Raw genomic sequence first — 25,011 nt, forward strand, 5'->3', positions numbered from 1 at the left:
CAGACTCAACCTCTAATATAAATGATAAAACAATATTTTCAAATTTTGTAGACATCAAATCTAACGTATGTCTTTAGAGACAAAGATCCATTTTCAAATAAGCACAGGAATACAAGATGGGAATTTTTAAATTGCCTAAAGTTCAAAAGTTACTGATCAAATTAAAAGTATGTACTAATAAGCCAACACGCAAAGCGTGTGCCACAACGTTGACTGACAGAGTCAATCGTTTCCAGTTGAGCAATTGCTCATTGTTCCCAACAATATCTATCTCATTTATTTTGCACTCTCAATGTCATCTCAATGCTGAGCTACTATCTGTCTTAGTACCTCTAAAATAAACAGACTAAATGTGTCTAAATAAAAGCGTTTTTCTTTTAATATCGGAGTGTGGTAAAAACAAATTAAAGTTGAAATGTGTCATTTCTATGCCACCAGCATCTGTCTGCCATTGGTCAAGCAAACAGACAGTCCCGCCCAAAATGTTTGCCATTGGATGAGCCAATGTTGCTGTTGTCGGGCTGACTGGGATGCTTAAACACACAGAGCCACAGTGTTTCTGGGAAATAAAGCTACCAATGACTTACTTGTAGTTTGTTCTCCATATTAAACAGGGATGGAAAACATTTTAACATAGAAAAACCACACACTTCACATTTAAGTGGTTGTATGGTGAGTTTGTGAGAGAGAAAGAGAAATATTGAGAGAAACTTATTCTTGGAACTTAGCCTCTATTTAGTCAATATATAAACAGTAATTGCACCAAATTATTGTAAGGATTATGTTTATTGTTTATTCTTTTCAGGGTTCCCACAACCTGACCAAAGCATTTCCATAACTTCTCCATGAGATTTTTAATTATCTATAATTACTAGATACAGATTCTGTGGAAACTGAACAAACAATGGCAATATCAACTCAAATTTTCATGACTATTCAATTCTGCTATATTTTCATGCTGCTCATTGTGTGCCCAAATAATGTTTGGACAAGCACATCATTGCTTTAGATATAAAATATCAAATCAAAAGCAATTACGTTTAACCAAATAGTGTCAAGATAGAAAAGGCAGTAAGTGTCTAAATACTTTTGTCTTCATTTTAAACGCCGTTTATCTTTTATTTAAACCTAGCAAACTTATTCTGTGATAAGTGGTTTTGTACTACACATACAGTATCTAGCGTGTATAATTGAGAGATGGGTCAAAAAAGGACAGTTCATGTGGACATGACCCAACATTACTCAACATCCAAAACCTCAATTATACAGCAAACAAAACAGTGCTTACTTCATGACATTTTCTCAAGGGAAAAGAAAAACCTAAAAGCTCATGAATATACCTCTCTTACCTAACACTGTGCATCTTTATGTGCAGTTAGCAGAGTGAAAAAGCCAAGCTGAGAAACACTGCTGGCTTTTCATATGCTACTCCGCCTTCCATCCATGTTTGGGAAGCAGGTGTAAATAAGGTACATCTTTGACGCCAGGGGATCATGAAATCCAGTGGAAAAGGTCGGGTAATCATACCTAACCTCCCATAATTGGCTTAATACTACAGAGAAACTCATTGACACCGACACCATGAATGTTGGGCTGCTCTTGAACCGCGTTTGTTGTTTTACGTCTTTGACGCGGGATCTCGCTGACTCACTTTCGCGCGCCTTCTGCCGGTCAGGATAAGAAACTTACCTGAATGCCACACTGATCTACAGACGACGGGACAAGGCTGACTTGTTCCAAAACACTAACAGGTCAAGGTGATTTATTGGGTAATCTGAACATTTGAAACACATACAGAATAGTTGTTGGGAAAAAATATTTATTGACAGGAAATTTGGGTATTTGGATGACGACGTCTTTGATAATAGTAAGAAGTCATGCATACAAGATACCAGGAGATGGCACCGACTGATTATTTGCATTAAAATGCTACATAACACAAGCAATCAGATCATAAAAGTGTTGAAAAAAAGACCCACCACCAATTTCAGGCTTTACCCCTAAAAACATAGTAGAACTGACTGTACATGCTGTAGAAAATGTAACGCACAAAGTTAGTTAGTTTAAACCTTCATTTTTTTATAGTGTAAATATCCAAATAGCACTTGAAATGTAATTTCCCTACAAAGTAGAACATTTTAGGCGTCTTTACACAGAGTTAAAGGCACAATATGTACGATTTTTTTTATTGAAATATCCAAAACCACTAGAACAGTGTTATATATTTTGCTGACTTACATCATCCAAAATTTTTCAAAAAATGTTTAAATCCAGAGAAATAAGCAATTTTAACAGACCGCATCATTGAGTCGCCTCCCAGTGACGTCATAATCCCTCAATTTTCTGGTTTTATTTTGTAGAAAACATGGAAACCCTAAAGACACTCTATATTTTATGCATTTTATTGGACATGTGATGAACGCACAGAGTAGCATTATAACAGAACTTTCAAAACACTCAAATGTATCTAGTATGATAAAACAGCGCTTTTTACCTCATATATGCATGACCAGAAGGAGCGGAAGCGGTTGATGCTTTTGAGCCGTGTATCACGCGCGTCTCATTACCAATCGCTCAAGCATCCTCGTTTCGCTTCCAAGACTTTCAGCCCTATCCTGCTTCATACTACAGTGACCTTAAAGTAGAAGTCCACTTCCAAAACAAAGATTCACATATCATGTACTCACCCCCTTGTCATCCAAGATGTTCATGTCTTTCTTTCTTTAGTCCTAAAGAAATCTTTTTTTTTAGGAAAACGTTTCAGGATTTTTCTCCATATAATGGACTGATATGGTGCCCCGAGTTTGAACTTCCAAAAGCTCCAATCGTATTTTCTCCTTCAACAAAAATCATTTTAAAATCATCCTACGCTGCAGAAGTACAGATCTAGTCTTTGCAAAGTGAACATGCAAAGAAGATCAAACACAAAGGTAAAGATCTAACAAAAAAGGTAAAACAGCGATATAGGGTGATTTTGAAGTTGAGGGACAACATGAGATGAGCGTTTGACATTAAAAAGTATATAAATTGTAATGTTTATATGAAAATAACTGATCGTTAGGCTAGATAAGACCCTTCTGTCTTGGCTGGGATCGTTTACAACTGCATTTGAGACCGTTTGAAGCCGCATTTAAACTGCATTTTGGAAGTTCAAACTCGGGGCACCATAGCAGTCCATTATATGGAGAAAAATGCTGAAATGTTCTCAGAAAACATATTTTCTTTATGACTGGATGACAAGGGGGTGAGAACATTACATGTGAATCTTTGTTTTGGAAGTGGACTTCTCCTTTAATAGGTCTTTAACACAATAGATCGGGGTGGCGAACTCCGGTCCTGAAGAGCCGCAGCCCTGCAGAGTTCAGCACCATCCCTAATTAAAACTCACCTGCCTGTTGCTTTCTAGTAACCCTTTAGACATTGGTTAGCTTGTTCAGGTGCGTTTGATTAGGGTTGAAGCAAAACTATGCAGGGCTGCGGCTCTCCAGGACCGACGTTCGCCACCCCTGCAATAGATTATCTATGGACATGTTTTCTGCCCGAGCCCCGATGGATAGCATCGGCTGTGGGAATGAAGACTACAACTCCCACGATTCCACATTCAATCACAGTGTCATCAAACTATGCCTTTGTTACAATGTTTGTTTTAAATATGCACCCTCTAGTGGCGAAAACTTACATTTTGTGCCTTTAAGGCTGCTCTGTGCCTGCTCAAAATGTTGTGTAAAAACATAAGCCAACTACATTTAAGCCACCTCAGCTTCTAATACCAAAACATACAATTGTATTTGCTGTGTAAATGCTACTATGTCACCTCTGAGCAGTTTGTGTAAAAACACCTAAATGCCACTTCAGAGGCGCTTCTGTGCCGCCCTCACGGTGTAAATTTGGTAGGAATCCCAGGACATTTTAAATCAAGTCAAGACACAATACAAACACATTATTATGATTTGAATATCAGTAGTGTAAAAAAGTACTGTTCACGGTGGTTTTCACAGAAGTGTTTATACATTTAAAATGAACTGTACATTTTACCAGCGAACTTTGTAGCAGTACACGCCATGTTTTAAATGCTTTGGAGGGAAGCCAAAGCTGCGCACTCCTGCTTCTGATGTACCGCAGTTCGCCCTAGGTTGGATGATTGGGTAACGTACACTACCGTCAGCCAACCAGCCCGCATCACACTGGTCCAATCCCACAAACTTCCAGGCTGCATATAACTGGCCAACTTTAGCAATACGACCACCGTCGTTCTGACAGGCCTCCGCCGCCTCTGTAAAATTTAGTTTGACGGGATGTTGCAGGAAGTAGACCTCTCCTGATGTTGAAGAAAGACATAAGGTAACTTGTTACATCATATTTGGTGACTCAAAAACAAATGATTTAACCATAGAAATGAATGCCAATAATTGACCCATGGTAACAAAATACAACTGGCATATCAAGGCAAACAACTTTAAAACATATGCATGGCTGATTAAAACAAGGAAGAAGGACATTTTATAATTAATTCTTGTTGGCATGTTCATCTAACTTGTCATCCTCAACTTAGATTTTTAAAGAGGAACATTTTCCAGAATGAGCAATTGCAGCCACATGCACTGTATCTTGAGCCGAAATTACTATTAACTCATCTTCGTCCGATTTAAAAAATCTAAAACACCTGTTGAAAGCACAGTTGTGGAAATGTTGTTGGCCTGACAAGATTTCACAGAACACACCAGCGTGAGCCAGGAATGGATGAAGTAATATGAAATATATACAAACATCATTACCTCTAATGGACGAAGTAAAGCAGAAGGCATCAAAACGGTCCAGACTTTTGTCTCGAACGCCATAGCTCCGTACACCAGGTGCCAGGTCGGTGCCGCCACAAGCGTCTCGTGGCACAACAACGGGATATTGTGCTGTCCCGTCCATGAGCCACCCAGCGTTGCACCAATCCAGCCCTCCCTCCCAAGCAGCGTAGAGCTGTTCAAAGGTAGCCAGATGTGAATCCTGCTTCTCACATGCCTCCTTAGCCTCATGAAAGTTCATGAGATAGCGCCCCCTAATGGAGTGATAGGGGAACACAACACCTGTGGAGCACACGTGCACAAAACACCATTGAATAAACTGTATCAGCAAAACTTTGTTAAAGATAAAAGATAATTAGGGTTTGCCAGTTTGTTTGGGGATAAACTGCATAATGAATAATTAAACACAGTACAAATATACATACATTTTTGTAGTTAATATAATTTAGATATTAGGTTGATAATTTAAACATTTTATATAAATACTGTATAAATTACAATATTACTACGATATATAATTGATCATATAATTCTACATTTTAAAATAAAATTATAGTGTTCAGGTAACTTTAACGCACTTCCAATAGATAGGAGTTAATCTGTGACGCACCTCGAAACTCAAGCTGCACTGTCACGCTCTCGTCCTCGAGACCATCAATAATTTCACACCGGTAACGGCCGGTATCGTCGGACTGTAGCGGGTTGATAACGAGGGACGCATCGCCCGGGGCGTTTCGGCGGAGCCGCACCCGTCCTTTGAAGTCTCCATAACTCCGGTGACGTGTGCCGATGGCCACCATGACGTCATGCTCCTGGCCCTCGCCGTTCACGGGCTGCCAGGACCACTTGACCCGCGTTCTGCGGGGCGAGCTGAGCGCGGGCTCGTATCGGTAATGACAGGGGAGTGTGACGTTACTGCCCTGAACAGCCGACACCGTTTCAGGAGACTCGACGTGAAGACGGATCTTGTGGAAGTAAACTAAAAAAGACCATTAAATAAGTAAGTACACTACCAGTCAAACGTTTTTGAACAGTAAGATTTTTTTAATGTTTTTAAAGAATTTACTTCTGCTCAAAAACCCTGCATTTATTTGATCCAAAGTACAGCTGACTATTTAAAATAACTGCTTTCTGTTTGAATATATTTTACAATTCTTTGCTGAATAGAAAAATCCAAAGATCAGCATTTATCCGAAATAAAAAGCTTTTGGCAACATCATAATAATAATAAATGTTTTTTGAGCAGCAAATCAGAATATTAGAATGATTTCTGAAGGATCATGTGACTGGAGTAATGATGCTAAAAATTCAGCTTTGAAACCACAGGAATAAATGACATTTTAAAATATATTTAAGTAGAATACAATTATTTTAAATAGTAAAAAGTTGACGCAAAGTACAGCAGATTTTAAGAGACATCTTAAAAAACATTAAAAATTGTACTGTTCAAAAACTTTTGACTGGTAGTGTAAGTCAATAAATAAATATACAAAATCTTCAAAGACAGTAAGAAACTACTTTACTATGCAAAAGTGAAATAGCTTTGAAACAGCCTTAACCACCCTAAATGTATATTACACCTATATTATTATTATAAAAATATAAACTATATAACATAATTCCAACTTCATAGAGTTTATAACAAATTTGCTTGTTTGGGAATTTAAAAAATACAAAAAAAACATTACATTTTATATCAATTTAATTCTATGAAAGTGACAAAAGTTAAAATTTTGCTTAATTCTAACATGCTATATGTGACCCTGGACCACAAAACTAGTCTTAAGTAGCATGGGTATATTAGTAGCAATAGCCAAAAATACATTGTATGGGTCAAATTTATCCTTTTTTTTCTTTTATGCCAAGTAAAGATCATGTTGCATGAAGATATTTTGTAAATTTCCTACCATAAATATATCAAAACTTAATGTTTGCTTAGTAATATGCATTGCCAAGAACTTCATTTGGACAACTTTAAAGGTGTTTTTCTATATATTTTAATTTTTTTGCACCCTCAGATTCCAAATTTTCAAATAGTTGTATCTCAGCCAAATATTGTCCTAACCTAACAAACCATACATCTTATTTATTCAGCTTTAAGATGTTGTATTCATCTCAATTTCAAAAAATTGACCCTTATGACTGGTTTTGTGGTCCAGGGTCACATATATCAGCAAGGTAGTTTTTGGTTGCTGGTTTGCTATTTTGTACACATGAAACACATAATTAAGTGTAACTCAGGAATCAATTAACTTACTCTCCCCATTGCCATTTCCATTGCCATTTCCATTAACAATGTCCTGATAATAATAGCCATTGGAGAATCGCTGTGCAACGCTTCCAAAAACCAGGTGCATTACAAGCACCAGCAGATGGCGTAAAATCCTCATATTCACAGTGATTCCCTGAATCCCACAGCTTTCCAACAGCGTCCTTGAATTTTAAGACAACCCAAGATGTGTGAGCAAGGGGTTCAGCAAACAAATCTAACGCGGCATATATTTAAATTTTAGCACTTTTGAAGTCTGATATATTTAAAAATAGTTTAATTTGCTCTCCATATACGACATAATCATCAGACATTTACTTCAAGAACTGCATGAAGTTGCTAGTCAAACGAATGCAGAAGCAAAAGTCAAAAGGGTACAATTATCTATACAATTCAGCCACGTAAAAGTCGTTTTACGACAATAGTAAAATGTAAATAATAAAAAGTTACAAAATTCATACAAAAACAAAGATTTAAAGTCACAGCCGAAACATAGCGATTGTTGTTGCGTTCTGTAGTTAACTAGTTAATTGTAGCATTCGAACCATCTGCGAACTTGCACATTCGTTAAGTATTAAAAGCATTTTCGCAACTTACCAATGTAAAATACTTTCTCAGGCTCCTTTTGCTACAGCTACTCAGTTCATCGTCCGAGATGAGGAATAATAGCTCTCTCTCTCTGTCTCTCTCTCTCCCTCTCTCTCTCTCTCTCTCTCTGTAATAATATTGTGGGACCGTGAGGTGACGTCACTCAGGCATCTCTTTTGAAGTTCTCCAGCTTGCGAACAATAATAATTGTGGGGTCTACAAAGCAGTCGAGGGCTGCCGTCCATCATCACGGTATAATTTTACAGCATAAGGTGTGTTGATAATTTCCCAAAACTGAAACTGGAGCTTGTGTTCACGGTGCCAGCGATAATAATTTCACCATATATTCCACCCAAGTCTCTTGTTACGTGGGTTTTTCACACAAAAAACAACAACAATTCTTAATGGCCTCAGAGGCTGCCTGGCCTAATAACACACTTGGTAATAATAGATTGTCACATACCTATTTCTTTTACATTCTTAAAGCACAGAGTTATAAATTATGTCCTTTTAGGTGGAAAACAAACCCTAAAATCTGTACAATAATCTGTATATAATAATAGTATGACCGGATATTTCACCACTATTAAGTAACAAGAATACAAAAAAATTGCTATGATATGAAATTACACACCAGAAACATGACTGCTGACCTTTGACCGAGGTCTCAAAAAAGATTACTATGGGAAAGTCAGTGGTTGAAATTCCACTTCTCCTCAGTGAAAACCCCCAAAGTGTGCTAATTTTCCAAAGTCAATAGCAGAGGAAAGTATCCATAGCCCTGCAGATGTGAAATTTTCCTCTTACACGCGACCACTGGGGATTCAAAAGTTTGTTGTTCTGTGTCAGCAGCCAGTAGCTATAGAGTTCACCTTTTATCTCTTCCCGAAATTTCTGACCTTTTCTCCCTGTTATTTAGCGATACAGCTGATATAAGATCTAAATCGCAATTTTGAAAGAGGAAAAGACTGTTAGGCGGCCTTTGGAAGGATCAGGATGTTGTACTGACAGCATCACTCACTATTATGACCCCAAAATGTGCCACATCACAACACCCTTTCTCTGTCACATTTACTCTTTTAGTGAATTTTCAGTCATTTCAATAGAAGCCGATGCATCATGTTCAAGTTGTTCACACAAATTCTGCTTGGTTTGGAGGTAAGTTCTGTGTGAGTTGTTCTTTATACATCACTAAGAAGAGAGTGAGCAGATTTCGCCTCTCTCACAGATGCTTACAACATTAGCGACGCATTTGAAGATTCCCGTCAATTAGTCCCCACAGCCAAGATGAAAGCCGTCGCCTTAGGCAAGGAACGCTGAGACTCTTTGAATAGCTGTGGGCTTCACAGGAGCATGATTTTGGCAGCTATCTTTGGAGGAGCATTGTACTCTAATACTTTGCTCAAAATGAATAGGTCCAAAATGGCTGGATGTAAATGTTTTAGATTCTCCTGATGCACTTGTCAGTCTTGGTTACTGCAGCCTGCCTGAGAAAAAACTCTTTCTTTTATACTCATTTAAAACGATAAAATGATCAGACAAAGTGTTTGAATGTTGATTAACTGTATTGTGAATTCTACAGAAAAATGGACATACATTTTAATAATTAATATTTAATAATATTTGCATCATCTCCTACTAAGAAATGATGAATCATTCAAGAGTTTGGGTTTTGTAAGATATTTCAATATTTTTGAAAGACATCTCTTCTGCTTACCACTGTATTTAATTAACAATACAGTAAAACAGTGATATTGTGAGATTTAATCCTATGATGACAAAGCTGAATTTTTGATGGGTGTGTGCTTCATTTGGGACAATGTTGCCAAGTCCTGAATTTGGCTACTTTAAAGGGACTGTTCAACCAAAAATTGAAAATTCTGTCATTAATTACTCACCCTCATGTCATTCCAAACCCGTAAGACCTTTCATTCATCCATTCATCTTCAGAATACAAATTAAGTATTAATATTTTTTGATGAAACCCAAGGGCTTTCTTACCCTACACTCTTAAAAATACAGGTGCTTCACGATGCCATAGAAGAACCTTTTTTGTATAAATGGTTCCTTTAACATCTGAAGAAACTGTTTCACAAAAGGTTCTTTATAGCTAAAAAAAAAAGTTTCTTCAGACTATAGACCTTTTTCTTGAGTAAACGATGAGTGCCGCCATTACGAATTCTAACTTCCGATTGGATGCTCTTCTGTTCTGTTACGCTAATTTGACTAGAAACACTGGACACCGGAAATGCAAAGCATTCTTCAGGTTAAAAGTCAGGCTGACTTATGCGTTCAGGAAAAACGTCTTTAAAAAGGTAAGAAAGAGATAGTTCTTTAAAGAACCTTTGACTGAATGGCTCTTTGTGAAACCAAAAATGATTCTTCTATGGCATGGCTGTGAAGAACTTTTTAAAGCACCTTGATTTTAAAGAGTGTACCACGGTCAAGGCACTCTTATGTCACCTGGACTATTTTAACGATGTCCTTACTATGTTTCTGTGCCTTCACCGTGGTAGGACCCTTGCTGTCTATGGAGGGTCAGAGTCAGAGAACTCTCGGATTTAATCAAAAATTTGTGTTCCAAAGACGAACGAAGTTCTTACGGGTTTGGAACGACCTGAGGGAGAATAATTAATGACAGAACTTTAATTTTTGGGTGAACTATCCCTTTAACAGTGTTGTTGCGGGTTGAAGCGACTCCAATAACGTGATATTTAGCCCCTGGAATGCGAATTTTACCAGGGGAACCCGGTTTTTAAAGGAGGAATCGCGACTGGGCTAGTTTGGACTGTAGCAATTGGGCGGGTTTTGTTGTGAAAACCTGGCAACCCTGATTCAGGTAACAGAAGTCGCAGCAGCGCTGGATAGGACTTGCTTGAGAAGGATATGTCTTGTTGTTTCTAGATCACGAAATCAACAATGTCACCAAAGAATTGTGTTTTCAGGTGTGTGAGGTAAAGATATCCTTGTTTAGCTTCCCAAAGAAGCAAGTCGATAACCGCTACGCAAATGCTGCGCGTGCTCGTGACCCTTTACCTCAGCCCACGACACGCCTCAAGAAGCTCGACTGTTTTCGGAGAGAAGTGGTAATGTTACAGGTGTATCTTTCTTTTATAAATCTTAATAGTAAATATAATATGATACTACTCTACAGGTACTCAAACTGCGTGTGTTATGTCCCAATTAATGAATAGAAAGTTAAAAACAACAGTATTTAATTGAAACAGAAATCTTTACTGTCACTGTATGAAAGTATTAATTTCTTTAAACGAAAATAAAATTAACAAACAAACAAAAAAGTACTTACCTCAAACTTCGGAACAGTAATGAATTACCACCTTTTTCTTCCTGTAAGAGCGGGCGCTGCCATTTGTAAATTTGATGTCATTTTTTTTTAATTTTTGCTACAAAACAACTCGTTTTGCTGCATGAATTGGTTTGTCTTAACATATTTTTTTAATGTATTATCTTAATTATGAACACACTGGTTTAGTAGTGCAAATAGTTTTACCGTCTACTGCACGTTGTTATGTCACAAATGACACTCATTCTGTAGAATCAGTAGCAAATTTTTTATTACAAATTTTGAAAGGGTGTTTCTTTGAGGTTGTTCTCCCTATGATTAACAGCGCTGAAAGGCCTTGGACAATACATGTAAGTGTTTCCAAACATCTTGTTCTTTTGAATGACTGTATGCGTGTGAATGAATGGAATTCGGCCACACAATTTTGTGGTTTTTTGATTTATTTATTTTGGCAGTTTCCATCAAATAGGCTTTCAGTGAAACTCTAGTAATACTTCTGTTTATACTGATGATTTTGACAGTGTGGGTGAATTTTAAAAATGTTGACCCAGTTTACAACCCCTCATAAACTTGTCAAGCAGTGCGGCGAATGAGGCGAGATTTCCTTTGTGAAGAGGTTATTAGAAAGCAAAGAATGTTTTGCCCCTGACAAAATATTTGCCACAATACCTCATCTAAAATAGTCTTGTTTTTCCAGAAAAGAATCCTTCCTGGCTTTGCCCATCGGGTGCTGCTGTTTTCCTGCCATTCTTTAGACTATCACTTGATTCTCTCATGCCTTCCTGCTTTGAGCCTCTAGAGCCTGTATATTAGTGTCCCAGTCAATCACAGCTAAAGGCAGTTTAAATTAAGGGCCTATTTGGCAAAGGTACAACTAAATAAATACATAAATAATGATATAATAAAATCCTCAGATATGTTTTTCATTATACACACTTAAAATAAAATATAAAATGTATTATTAAAATAATTATCTTAATTATTTTTAATGAATTCCATTATATTATTATATACTACTATGAATACATAAACACACAAATAATAAAATTCATTTTTAAATTATACACAAACTATTAAACTTACTATTGAAATTATGTATATTTCATTATATTATTATTTATATTATTATTAATAATTGTGTTTCGATAATATAATTATTATTAATAATATTATAATATAAATATAATACTAATTATTATGTATTATTATAATAATAATAAATAATAACTATATTAAAATTACTTTTAATATATTTAATTATTATATACTATTATTAGGGTACAAACGTAATAATAAAACAAAACAAAATCAAAATTTTAAATATACACATAATAAAATATTAAACGTATTAAAATATTTTATAATATTATTCATATTAATAATCATTTTATTACGATAATAATTAAACTATTATTAACATCATTATATAAATATAATACAAATGATTATGTATTATTATAATAAATAATATATTTGATTATATTATTTTATACTATTATTAGGGTACAAATAAATACATAAACACACATAATAATAAAATAAATTTTTAGTATTATTGATTTGTTATTGTGAATAACATTTTTAATATTATAATAGAATTATTATTAATAATATAATAAAATAAAAATAATTTAAATTGAATTATTATTCATTATAAATGATTATGTATAATAATAATAACAAATATATAATTTTACTATATTATACTTTACACTACTATTGGAACAAATAAATACATAAACAAACATAAAATCAAATAAAATCCTATTTTTTATATACACACACATACATTATTAAAAAATGTTATTAAAATAATTATTAATTATTTTTTGTTTTATTATATCATTATACGCTATTATTACGGTACAAATAAATAAACACATAATAAAATAAAATAATATATATTAAATATTAAATGTATTATTAAAACTGCACATTTCATTATATCATTATTATTACAATTCATTCTATTATGATAATAGTATTATTAATAATAATATATAATATATGAATAAATTAACATTAAACATTGTTAAAATAATTCTATTAGTTATTTTTAATAGATTTAATTATATTATTTTATACTATTATTATGGTACAAATACATAAACATGTAATATTACAATAAAAATAAAATCCTATTTTTTATATACACACTAATATATATATCAAATGTATTATGGAAATTATGTATATTATTATTGATATTATAATTAATAATTATATTATGATGAATTCATAATTATTTTAAACAATTATTATAAAATAATGTTATTCTATATATATAAAAAAGAATATTTTGTATTTAATTTGTGTCTTTTTTTTGTGGTTAACAGAAGACTTGAGAATTTAAGTTGGGGAAATATCCAAAGATTTTAACTTTTTTTTTTTTTTTAATCAATAACAGCATATTACGGAGGATTCATAACAAGACACAACATGCTTGATAGCCCATAAGTATCTATTAATATTCTTTATTAGTTTCTACAGTTGAAAACATGAGGAAAATATTTCAAGAGTACTAAGGAAATGCATCTAGTCTAAACAATCTGAACACAAGAAGAGTGCTACAGTGTGAGGCATTAAAAAAATTACAAAAGAAGATTCAAGACCACAAGTCAATGTGTCTTTACTGCAATGAAAACAACTCTCTGAGAAAAACCAAAAGCTACCATCAGTACAGAATCCAAACCAAAGAAAATCAAAACGCATGCAGCCTAAATGCAGAAATCATGCTGGATAAGTAGAATAATCTTCAGTGTTTGTTACCTTGAATACCACTTCGATTCTTCTCAGAAAATAATACCTCAGAGAAATACTGCCCATATAGTGTCTCCTAAAGCTCTATTAATATTAATACTCATATCATATTGCACAAGCCCAAAAATTGTAAATTTATTCGAGTGGATGGGATGGGGTGAGGGGGTCACAATGCATCATTTCGAAAACATTATGTAGATTGGACGCTCATATCACAGATTCAGTGCCACCGTAAAAATTACTCGAAATTAGATTTGCACCGTCCCGCATCTCATTACACGACCAAGCTGGGTACGTCAAACCTTATAATATAAAAAAGAAAAAAATCTAACACATTTGCTGACATCATAGTAAAAAAAAAAAAACATGAGACCACTTTGGCTTTTAAGTATTTTTGTACCCAAAAATGTGATTTATTTCAGAAAAACAAAAATAAAATTCAGTAGCACACTGCAAATGACTGAACTGCACCTGAGATCCGTGGCCATTCAAATTAAAATCAAATAATAATAGATGATTGACTGTCACATTTTATATCTAGGTTTGATGAGGTTGTAAAAATGCATTAGTCTACTTAAAAATCTAACTGATTTAAACCAAACAATGATCAAATGGCTACCGTCGTTACATAATATACAAATTAGCATAAAGCACAACCATATTTTATGATTTGCTAATTTAAACTACTTCATAAGATGAGATATAAAACAGCTTGACTGCATTTATAACCAGATACAGATTATACAGATTCTTGTGAAAATAAATAAATTGTAACTTGGTATGTACAGTCTTTTTTTCCAATTGATTCTAATTGAGCTTTATCTGATGAAAAAAATAAGTTGTTACTCACAATTAAGTTATAAAACATAAGCTATTTCCTAATATGGTCATCTAGGGAAACTAAACATTATACATTAGCATTGACTTCATTTTCAAAGGGCCACTGCGTACTAGCGTACAAAATATTGAATGCTAAACGCGTCACGCTGTGGGTTTGAGCTTCGTTTGCTGCTGGCCGCCGTGATTTGGGTCCCCAGCTGTGCAGGGTGGTGTGGCGATGGTGCCCTCTGTTGCTAAGAGTGAGGCAGTGCAGGCGTGGTTGAGGGAAGAAGGAATGGAGGGAAGTATAAAATAGAAGAGAGAGAGAGAATGAGAGAGAGAGGTGGAGAGGGAGGAGTTCTACTCATCGCAGCCCAGCAGCTCCATTCGCAGGGTAATGCGTTCATGCCACGCCCACGGCAGGATGCGGACGAATCGCGCGTAGAAGGGGGGCTCGAACACGTTCTTTTTGTGCACGTTGTTGTCGCTGTTGCCAGGGAAAATCTGCAGGTGAAGCAGAAGGAAATAAAGATGGGGTGAGACAAGGACGTGAAAGACGGATTGGGGGGGAGCACCATGTATACAAGATGTGCGGCCAACGCTGTGGCCAGTTGAAAAGATGTGGAGGGAGTCTGGATTCTGTTAGACGAAAATTGTCATCGGCGTGTCTTTCCAAAGCTGAAGGAATGCAAAACATGATGTTTTGAGGAATGTTTCAACTTTTTTTTGTTCATTTATGTGTGACAAAACAACATATTGTTCCTGACAGACTTTCATATTAATTGATCAAAAAACCTGCATTTCCTCAAAATATGTTCCACGGAAGACAAATAGTTGTACTGGTCTGGAATGACATGAGCCATTAGCACATGCCTCTATGCTCAGTGGCACAACCACTGACAAGATTAAATCTTGCAATTTTGACTTTTTTTCTCAGAATTGTGTGATATAAACTCACAATTCCAAGAAATAAGTCAGAATGTCAAGATAAAAACTTAACACAAATCCGTATTTGTATCTTGTAATTGTAACTTTTTTCGGAATCTCCACTTCTTCAACTTTTGCAATTCTGACTTTTTTTCCCTCACAAATGCAAGTTTGTATCTTGCAATTTAGACTTTTCTTCTTGCAGTTGCGCATTTACATTGCAAGAAATAGTCAGAATTCGGAGATAAAAACTCACAAATGAGAATGTGTCTCTCGTAATGCTAACTGTTTTTCTGGAATTTTGAGTATATCTGGCAGTTCTGGCTTTTTTTCTCACAATTGCAAGTTTATATTTAGCAATCCTGACTTTCTTGGATCCTATTCAAATCCTCTATAATGACATCATGGAGCTGCTGGATGTTAGACACATGGTGCTTCTCCACCTTCTGCTTGAGGACTTCGTTGATCGACCCTTGCAAGGCCTATTCCGAATGGAACCCGTCTTGGAAAACCTCTGTATGACCCTGGCCACAGTACTGTAACTCAGTTTCAGGTTGTTACTGAACCTCTTATAGCATAGGCCATCTTTTTGGAGAGCAACAATTCTAATTCTCAAATCTCCAGAGAGTTCTTTCTTTGCCATGAGGTGCCTTGTTGAACATCCAGTTCATCCAGAAGCAACAAATTTTAACTGCTCTAATACAAGACCCACAACTTTGTATGGTTTTGTCAAGCAGACAAAAACACGAACATGATGAATAGGACATGTGGCTTTGCATGGTTAAATGACAGTGCTGTTTTCACTTAGGGTGTACTCACTTTTGTTGCCAGCTGTTTTGACAATAATGGTTGTATGTTGAGTTATTTTCAGGGGACAGTAAATATACACTGCTATACAAGCTGCACATTGACTACTCTAAAATATATCCAAGTTTCATTTCTATAGTATTGTTCCTTAAGAAGATATACTAAAAACATTGCTGAAATGTGAGGGGTGTACTCACTTTTGTGAGATACTGTATATGTTGCAATTCTTACTGTTTTTCTCAGAACTGTGAAATATAAACTTGCAATTGTGAGTTGAAAAGTCCAGTTCTGAGGAGACAAAAAGACTGATATGTTCTCAGCAGTGCAAATTTATATCTCACAATTCTGGGTTTGGAACAGCATGAAGGGAAGTAATTAATGACAGAATTTTAATATTTGGGTGACCTTCCCTCTTAAATCAAGTTTAGGAACCAACCTTATCTGTTTTGGTCTTGTCATCTTTGAGTATGGTCCAGTATTTGCCGTCATCGCTGTGAGCCATTTTAAAGGCGGACACAAACTGCACATTGCCAAAGTCTTTGGCCCCTTGCGTGATGATCCCTGTTATGCGCTTTGGTCTGAGGAGGTCCACCTAAAAACATACATAAAACAGAAAGATAAAACAACTCAGCAAGCGGCATTAAGTCACAATAATCTGTGTTATGACAGATTCACTACTGGCCTCCAGATAATTGTGTAATTGTAAGAGATTTGTTGTTTGTAAATGACGGCCTCTCAGGACAGTGCAGATTGAAAATCAGGGTGATCTGACTGTTCAGCCTCTGAAAGGTCATCCAATGTGTAAAAGTGCTAAGATCCCACTTCCCAGTTCATTTCCTATGCAAACATTGCCAGACGTTAACAAAAGGGAAGACACTCAAACTCAACATGGACGGTATCCAGGCAAAACTCCCAAGTTTCCAGCATTTTGTCTTCACATTGTAACTTTATTCAGTTAAAGACATACTCCAGATGTTACACATGACTGTAAATGTAAATATCTGAAGTGATTCTGTCACTTCAAAGCCTTACAAGTTTGTCATCTCACCTGCAGCCACTCGGAGTGGTTATTGGTGGCTGCGGTCCAGGCGTTGGTCTTGCCCTGCTTGTCCAGACGAGCGTAATGCGGGTGCCAGGTGAACGACTCGATCCCCCAGGTGCGGAAAGAGCTGGAAGCCGTCATCTGCCTGTCATCGATCAGCCGTGACTTGACACCTAGCGGCTCGGAGCAACCTGTCGTGTTCAAATACACTGTGAAGTGAGACAACAGAAAGAGGGAGGGACGGGGACAGGAAGTGGCAGAGAAATGGATGGGAAGCGTGTCAGCACAAGCAGCACAAACCACGTCAGCGTTGAGCAAGTTTCATGCAGGTGAGCGGCAAGATGCTGTGTGTGATGGGTGAGTGTGAAGCGCATGCGGGCGAGAGCCGGCAGTGTTTGAAGCGGGCTGTGATGGACAGCCTGAGAGACACAGATGGGACAGTGAAGTGGGCAAAACTGTGAATGAAACATTGACATTTGCACCATTTCAATGATTAGAAATTAGACTTTCATGTATTGATGAATGATATAACGTATAACGTATCGGCCAATATTAGAATTTTTAAAAAATTATCTGTATAATTGGTATTAAATATTCAATTGTTATATATATATATATATTAATTTACATAATATTGTAATAGTATATTTTAATATTAGCCATTAAATTGTCCAATTACATAATTTATATATTGATTTTATAATTGATTTTATGTTTTTTATAATTAATTATTGTGTTTATTAATTAATTGTATATTTGTTATTAATAAATAACAATTTTAAAAGAAACTGTATAATTATTTACCAATTTATAATGAAAATGGCCATTGAAAATTGGCCAATTACATAATTTATACATTCATTTTATAACTTATTAAACTTTTTTCAATTAATTTATTAAATTGCACACATTTGTATTAATTAATTTTATATTTATTATATAAAAAAATGAATTTTAAAATAAATTGTATAATTATTCACCAATTCATAATGTCATTTATCAATGCTAATTTAATTTATATATTTTACAGAATTTATACATTCATTTTATAATGTATTATACTTTTTTTTTTAATTAAATGTATTACATTGCACACATTTTTCTTAGCTTTATATTTATTCTAAATAATTTAAAAATAAATTGTACAATTATTCGTTTACAATTATTATTTTGATTGATATATTTTTACATAATATTATAATAATATATTCCAATATTAGCCAATTACAAAAATCGGCCAATTACAGAATGTATACCTTAATTTTATAATTTATTATACATTTTTTCAAACTTATTTATTAAATTGCATACATTTGTATTAATTAATGTTATATTTATTATAAATAAAATAAATAAATAAATAAATTGTATAATTATTCACCGGTTTCCATTTATCAATGTAAATTTAATTAAATTATTAATTCATTGGCCAAAACATGAAAATAATTATCAGTTTACCGTATCGGCCAAAATGTTGTGCATATATAATATAATATAATAATAAAATATAATATAATTTTTCTCAAACGCTAGCAGAAAACTAGAACTAAATGTACTAAGCGCATACCACACAAATGAACCAGTGTTACTCATCATGACTATATGCAGCTCCAAAGTGTGTCAAATGTCTGAAAGCTTCCTGCTCAGAACATTTACTGGCTAGAGTCCCGGTTCAGAAAGATGTGACTTTGTTCCGTCAGCCAAATACGGGCTGCGGTCCTTAACTTCACCGCAAAAACGGTGCAAATTGTGATGCCACTTACTCACTTTTTCTACCATAAAACCACAGCATTACTACCATATTCTAGTGGAGTTGTTTTGTCATTTGGCTTCCATAAATCTATTCATAAGAATGTGTAAACAATATCACTGGGACTTTACCGTTGAGTTCACAGCCCACCAGCTCCATTCTTAGTGTACAGGCTTTACGGCACACAACAGGAATGATTCGGATGTACTGAGCTATGATTGGAGGGTCAAACAAATTGGTCTTCGTCCCATCATTGTCCATATTACCAACGAAGATCTGAAGAACAGAAATGTATACATTCATTAGTTATTTAGGCAAGGGAGGCAGTGTTTCCTTAAAATATCGGATGAGAAGAAAATTTGTAGTATGAATATCACTTGTTTTTCTAAAGTAACACTGTCCCAAGTTACAGCGGGAGTCCACGTCTCTCTCTCGACACCCCTGAGCCCATTGAGTTTTAACAGACACCCTAAAACATGCGGTGAGTTTGGTGGGGGGTAACTGAGAATGAATGGGGGAAAGTCATGTGAGAGGAGGTAATGCCTCCAATGCAATATGATTGGATATGACTGGTCATGTTCAGCTATCACTGGTTCATGCGATACATCACACCTCTCATTCACAAATCAAGTCTTAATGAACAATATAATGAGAAGAATAATTTAAAAAAAGGAAGTAAACAACTCACACACTTAGATATAACCACTTTTTTAGATCAAAATAAGACTTAAACTAGCATTAAAACATGAGTTTTTAGTGAATAATCAAGCTTGGTGAAATTAAAGTAAATCTCTGTGTCAATATTTACCAAGCTTTGATGACTAATGATTTGAAAAATTCAAAAATAGTTAAAAGTTAACTATAAAAAAAGAATAGCTGAACATAAGTATACAAATAAAATATACTGTTTAAATTGTTACTGCCTTGAGTTACTATTTAGGAATAAATGTTATTTAGGAAAAAGCCTAAAAACACTAACTTGATGAGATTCATACTTGGCTAATATACAATCAATTAAATAATAAATATAATAATATATAACTATTACATTACTATTATGTATGATTTTTTTTATATTTGATTTACCCTTGTCCCACACTTAGAACCATGAAAATCCATCCAAAATTACAAATTACTATTATGTTTAAAATTATGGTGATCCAAACAAACATAATCAGAAACTCTTTCAAAGTATTTAAAAGTGAAAATTATTTACACTACCAGTCAAGATTTTTAATGTTTTTTTTAAGAAGTCTCTTCTGCTCACCAAGCCTGCATTTATTTAATCCAAAGTGTAGCAAAAACAGTAAAATTTTGAATTATTTTTATTGTTCAAATAATTGTTTTCTATTTGAATATATTTTAAAATGTAATTTATTTCTGTAAACTAAGCTAAATTTTCAGCATCATTACTCCAGTCACATGGTCCTTCAGAAAAAATTCTGATATGCTGATTTGCTGTTCAAGAAACATTTATTATTATTAGGATTATAAAGCTCATTATTTAATGAACAGGGAGATCCAAAGATCAGCAGTTATTGGAAATAAAATGTTTTTGTAACATATACACTAAACCATTCAAAAGCTTGGAGTCAGTATAATTTTTTTTTTGTAAGAAATGTTAGAAATTAATACTTTTATTTAGCAAGGATGCTTTAAATTGATCAAAAGTGATGATAAAGATATTTATAATGTTACAAAAGATTTATATTTCAAATAAATGCTGTTCTTCTTAACTTTCTATTCATCAAATAAACCTGAAAAAATTCTACTTAGCTCTTTTCAACATAATAATAAATAAATAAATAAAAAGTAAAAAATAAATGTTTTTTGAGCAGCAAATCAGCATATTAGAATGATTTCTGAAGGATCATGTGACTGGAGTAATGATGCTAAAATTTCACAGTAATCAATAAAATTTTAACATTCAAATAGAAAACAGTTATTTTATATAGTAAAAATATTTACCATTTTTACTGTTTTTGCTGTACTTTGGATCAAATAAATACAGGCTTGGTGAACAGAAGAGACTTTTTAAAAAACACAATGTCACTGTTCAAAAACTTTTGACTTGTAGTGTACATACACTTTTTTATAACTGCAACTAATCAAAATTTCTCACAGTTAAACAAACAGCCAAAAATTCCAAACCAAAACAGCTACTAAAAATAAAACAAAACAGGAAAACGAGTGAATCATCACCATGTCTTTGCTCTGGCCTTCGGGTCTGTACATGGTGTAGGTTCGCCCATCCAAACTGGACGCCACCTTGAAGGCTTTGATGAACTCGGCTGTGCCCATGCGACTGGCACCCTGGGTAATGATGCCAGTAAAACGCATCTTCCTCTGCAGGTTGATCTATCATAAAACAAGTCATTTTTAGATGAACACAGATAATATCTGAACTCCAAATCAGTAAACTGAAGACTCGTTTACCTCGATCCAGGGGTTTTTGTCATGTGTCGCAGAGGTCCAAGCATTAACGAGTCCCTTGTTATTCAGTCGAGCCAGTTCGGGTCCCCAGCGCTGCAGTCCCAGAATCCCGTAGTACACAGAAGACGCAGAAATTTGAGACTCGGCGATGCCTCCTCCTTCCATTCCCAGCAGAGAGATACATCCTGGGAACCAGAGCCAGACATTAGCAGATATATTAGCACTCAGGAGACAAACAGGCTCACTGTGCGACAGACAGATGGATAAACAGTGTGATGACCGCATTCACAGGGGAGAGACGTAGTCATTGTGTGCCGAATGAAGTCACCGATTGAAAAGCCAAAAATGTGGAGGAAATAAAGTGAAAAACAGTTTGCGGACACGTGTGTGCTGGCAGTGTCCTACTTACGCAGATTGCAGTGCTTTCCCACATAGGGTGAGGGACATTTACAGGTGAAATCGCCATCAAGATCTCGACAGGTGCCTCCGTTCTGACACGGCTGGCCGGCACAGTCGTTCACATCTGTGGGAATCAAAAGGTTTCGGTAAAGCTCATCAAAACTGGTCTGGACAAGCCAAATGGTTGTCAAAAGTAAAGCAATTTTCTTTGTGACCTCTAAGTGGCGCTCACCGGCAACATGCAACTTCTACAATGGTCTGAGGTATATAACAGTGTATAAACAGTGTTTTTTTAATAGATAAAATGATCTAATATACATATTTATTTTGCAAAAAGGTGTCCAAATGAATTTTGTAACATGAAAAATCCATTAAAGTCACCTTTATTTGTTTATGTTTTGGCCGTAAACATATAAACACTTTATTATTGATTGAACAGTTTTTTTTAGTTCTGTTTCCCTCAGGAATTTAATTTACGAAACATGAGTCATCAAATAAAACTCTCTTTTTATTAAATTATTAAATTATATTATTAAATTAATATTTATTAAAATTTATCAAATAAAAATCTTTCTTAAAGTTCAAAAACTCAAAATATCTGATGACGATATAGTGGTTTTGATTTCTTTTTTTTAAGTTAAAATAACAAAATATATTAAATATATATATGTTAAATATAACAAAATCAAACCAAGTGGCATTCATTTTAAAGATAAAAAAAACTACCAGTAAGATTAAGATTTTTAATGTTTTTTTTTTTTAAAGAAAAACACCAAGCACACCAAACCTGCATTTATTTGATCCAAAGTACAGCAAAAAATGTAAAATTTTAAATATTTTTACTATTTAAAATAACTGTTTTTATTTGAATATATTTTAGAATGTAATTTATTCCTGTGATTTCAAAGCTGAATTTTTGAGCATCATTACTCCAGTCACACGATCCTTCAGAAATCATTCTAATATTCAGATTTGCTGCTCAAAAAAAAAACATTTTTATTATTATGTTGAAAACAGCTGAGTAGTATTTTTTTCAGGTTTCTTTGATGAATAGAAAGTTCAGAAGAACAGCATTTGAAATAGAAATCTGAAATAGAAATCTTTTGTAACAATTTAAAGCATCCTTGCTAAATAAAAGTATTAATTTCTATAATTTCTTTCCCAAAAATGGGCATTTAACTTTTGTTTAAAAAAAAAAATGCTGATCTTTGGATCTTTCTATTTATCAAAGAATCCTGAAAAAATGTACTCAACTCTTAATATATATTGATTATAATAATAAAAATGTTTCTTGAACAGCAAATCAGCATATTAGAATGATTTCTGAAGGATCATGTGACACTGAAGACTGGAGTAATGATGCTGAAAATGTAGCTTTGATCACAGGAATAAATTAAACTTGAAAATATATTCAAATAGAAAGCAGATATTTTAAATAGTAAAAATATTTTGCAATATTACTGCTTTTGTTGTATTTTGGATTAAATAAATGCAGGCTTGGTGAGCAGAAGAGACTTCTGGTGAAGAGACTGGTAGTGTATATATTGCTTTTTTAGGAGATTGGATAAATGAATACCGTAAAAACAAATACAATATTTAATTTTTATGGTAAAGTTTGTTTTGCTATACATTGATGACTCAAATATGAACTACATGTGTACAGAATTCAGTTAATCCCAGCTGTATTATTTGGTTTTGACAGCTTCGTGAAGAACTGATGGTGATTTTTCTCCATGTTTACAGCCTTGGAAAATTTCCATTCCAAGAAACGTGTGCTCATCCAGTTAGAAATGTATCACTCGGTTAACTCCAATAACGTTGTCCAGGAGGTGGGTATAAAATTAAGTCCAGAAACACTGTCCTAAGCTTTTCAACTTGGTTTGTGACCCAGAATTGAGGGCACATAAAGGGGAACCCACAAGCATAATCTTGGCACGACTGGACCTTTTACAGTTGTTCAATAAGAGGATATAAGAGATTCAGGCAGACCTGCTGAAGTTTCTAATCCACTTATGGGCAACAGTGCCACAGATCAACAAACACGCTTCAACCACAAGTGTGTCAGAATTAGTAAAAGGTCAACATGATGACGCAGAGTAAAGGTGTATAATGTTGCACATTTGTCTGAAGTACACCATGTTGTAGAAAAGAAACATTAAAAAGAGGAAAAAACTGAAAGACAGAAAGTAACTCTGCATTAGAACATTCCAGCAAAACTGAAGGAAATCAGTGGGATTATCTGGTGTGTGCAGATGGAGCGTGACTGGGTGTGACCGGTCACAGTGGTCCAGTGCCAGCGCAGCGCTCAGACATACTGAAACACTTCCAAACCTCCAGAGGTCAGTGCGTAATACTTCCTTATAAGTGTTAAGAGCGGTCACTTTGTGCTGGACTCACCTTAAATGACCAGCTGGATGAATCTATAAGCTTTAAGATGCATTTTTTTTTTTACATAATCCATGTATCCATATCCATTTTTCTCTATATAGTGGACTTCAACGGGGATCAATGGGTTGAAGGTCCAAATTGAAGTTTCAATGCAGCTTCAAAGGTCTTTTCTAGCAAAAAGATTGGTCATTTTCTTAAAAAAAAAAAATCAAATTATGTACTTTTTAACCACAAATGCTCATCTTGCACTAGCTCTGCGGTGCGCGTCCGCGACTTCACACATTGTATGATCATGTTGGAAAGGTCATGCGTGGTTATTTCTTCATCTGTGTACTTAACGTCACAAAAGGTAGGGTAGGGTGAAAATCTTTTTTCTCCTCAAATGTCAAAATTGTCTGACGTTTTACCTTATTTTTTGCAAAGGGTGTGTGACTTTCTTTGCAGGTTCACTTTGTAAACACCGCTTATGTCATGTGTGACCTACCTTCCAATGTGATTAGAGCAAGACGAGCATTTGTGGTTAAAAATATATATACTTCAATTTTTTTTAGAAAATGACCAATTGTTTTGCTACATAAGACCTTTATTCCTTGGCTGGGATCATGTAGAGCAGTGGTTTTCAGACCCTGAGTCTTAAAAAAATGGGTCACCAGACGATTTAAGGAAAATGTTTTTATGTATGTAGCAAAGTTCAAGATTCTGAGAGGAAGGAAGTGGGAACCGCCAAAC

General features: G+C 34.6%; 2 protein-coding genes across 3 annotated transcripts in view; both read right to left on the bottom strand.

Annotated features, from left to right (window-relative positions):
• Nucleotides 1–2,714: 2,714 nt before the first annotated feature.
• Nucleotides 2,715–7,801, bottom strand: hapln3 (hyaluronan and proteoglycan link protein 3). The gene is made up of 5 exons (XM_051100364.1): nt 7,663–7,801; nt 7,054–7,229; nt 5,407–5,775; nt 4,776–5,078; nt 2,715–4,318 (listed from the first exon to the last, which is right to left on the bottom strand). The coding sequence occupies exons 2-5, from the start codon at nt 7,184–7,186 to the stop codon at nt 4,032–4,034; spliced, it is 1,092 nt and encodes a 363-aa protein (XP_050956321.1). The 5' UTR covers nt 7,187–7,229; nt 7,663–7,801; the 3' UTR covers nt 2,715–4,031.
• Nucleotides 7,802–13,415: 5,614 nt separating this feature from the next.
• mfge8b (milk fat globule EGF and factor V/VIII domain containing b) overlaps nt 13,416–25,011 on the bottom strand; it is a 31,302-nt gene continuing 19,706 nt past the window's right edge. Inside the window, exons 4-10 of one of the 2 annotated variants that reach the window (XM_051099775.1) lie at nt 21,905–22,018; nt 21,499–21,680; nt 21,265–21,420; nt 19,194–19,338; nt 17,319–17,503; nt 16,707–16,862; nt 13,416–15,040 (exon numbers count right to left, since the gene is read on the bottom strand). In XM_051099775.1, coding sequence (XP_050955732.1) covers nt 14,897–15,040; nt 16,707–16,862; nt 17,319–17,503; nt 19,194–19,338; nt 21,265–21,420; nt 21,499–21,680; nt 21,905–22,018 — 1,082 coding nt within the window. In that variant the 3' untranslated portion in view covers nt 13,416–14,896. Of the gene's footprint in view, nt 15,041–16,706; nt 16,863–17,318; nt 17,522–19,193; nt 19,339–21,264; nt 21,421–21,498; nt 21,681–21,904; nt 22,019–25,011 lie in introns of both variants that reach the window. The other variant, XM_051099774.1, reaches the window with a different exon arrangement.

This window comes from Labeo rohita, chromosome 25, assembly GCF_022985175.1.
Source record: "Labeo rohita strain BAU-BD-2019 chromosome 25, IGBB_LRoh.1.0, whole genome shotgun sequence".
In the NCBI taxonomy this organism is placed as follows: domain Eukaryota; kingdom Metazoa; phylum Chordata; class Actinopteri; order Cypriniformes; family Cyprinidae; genus Labeo; species Labeo rohita.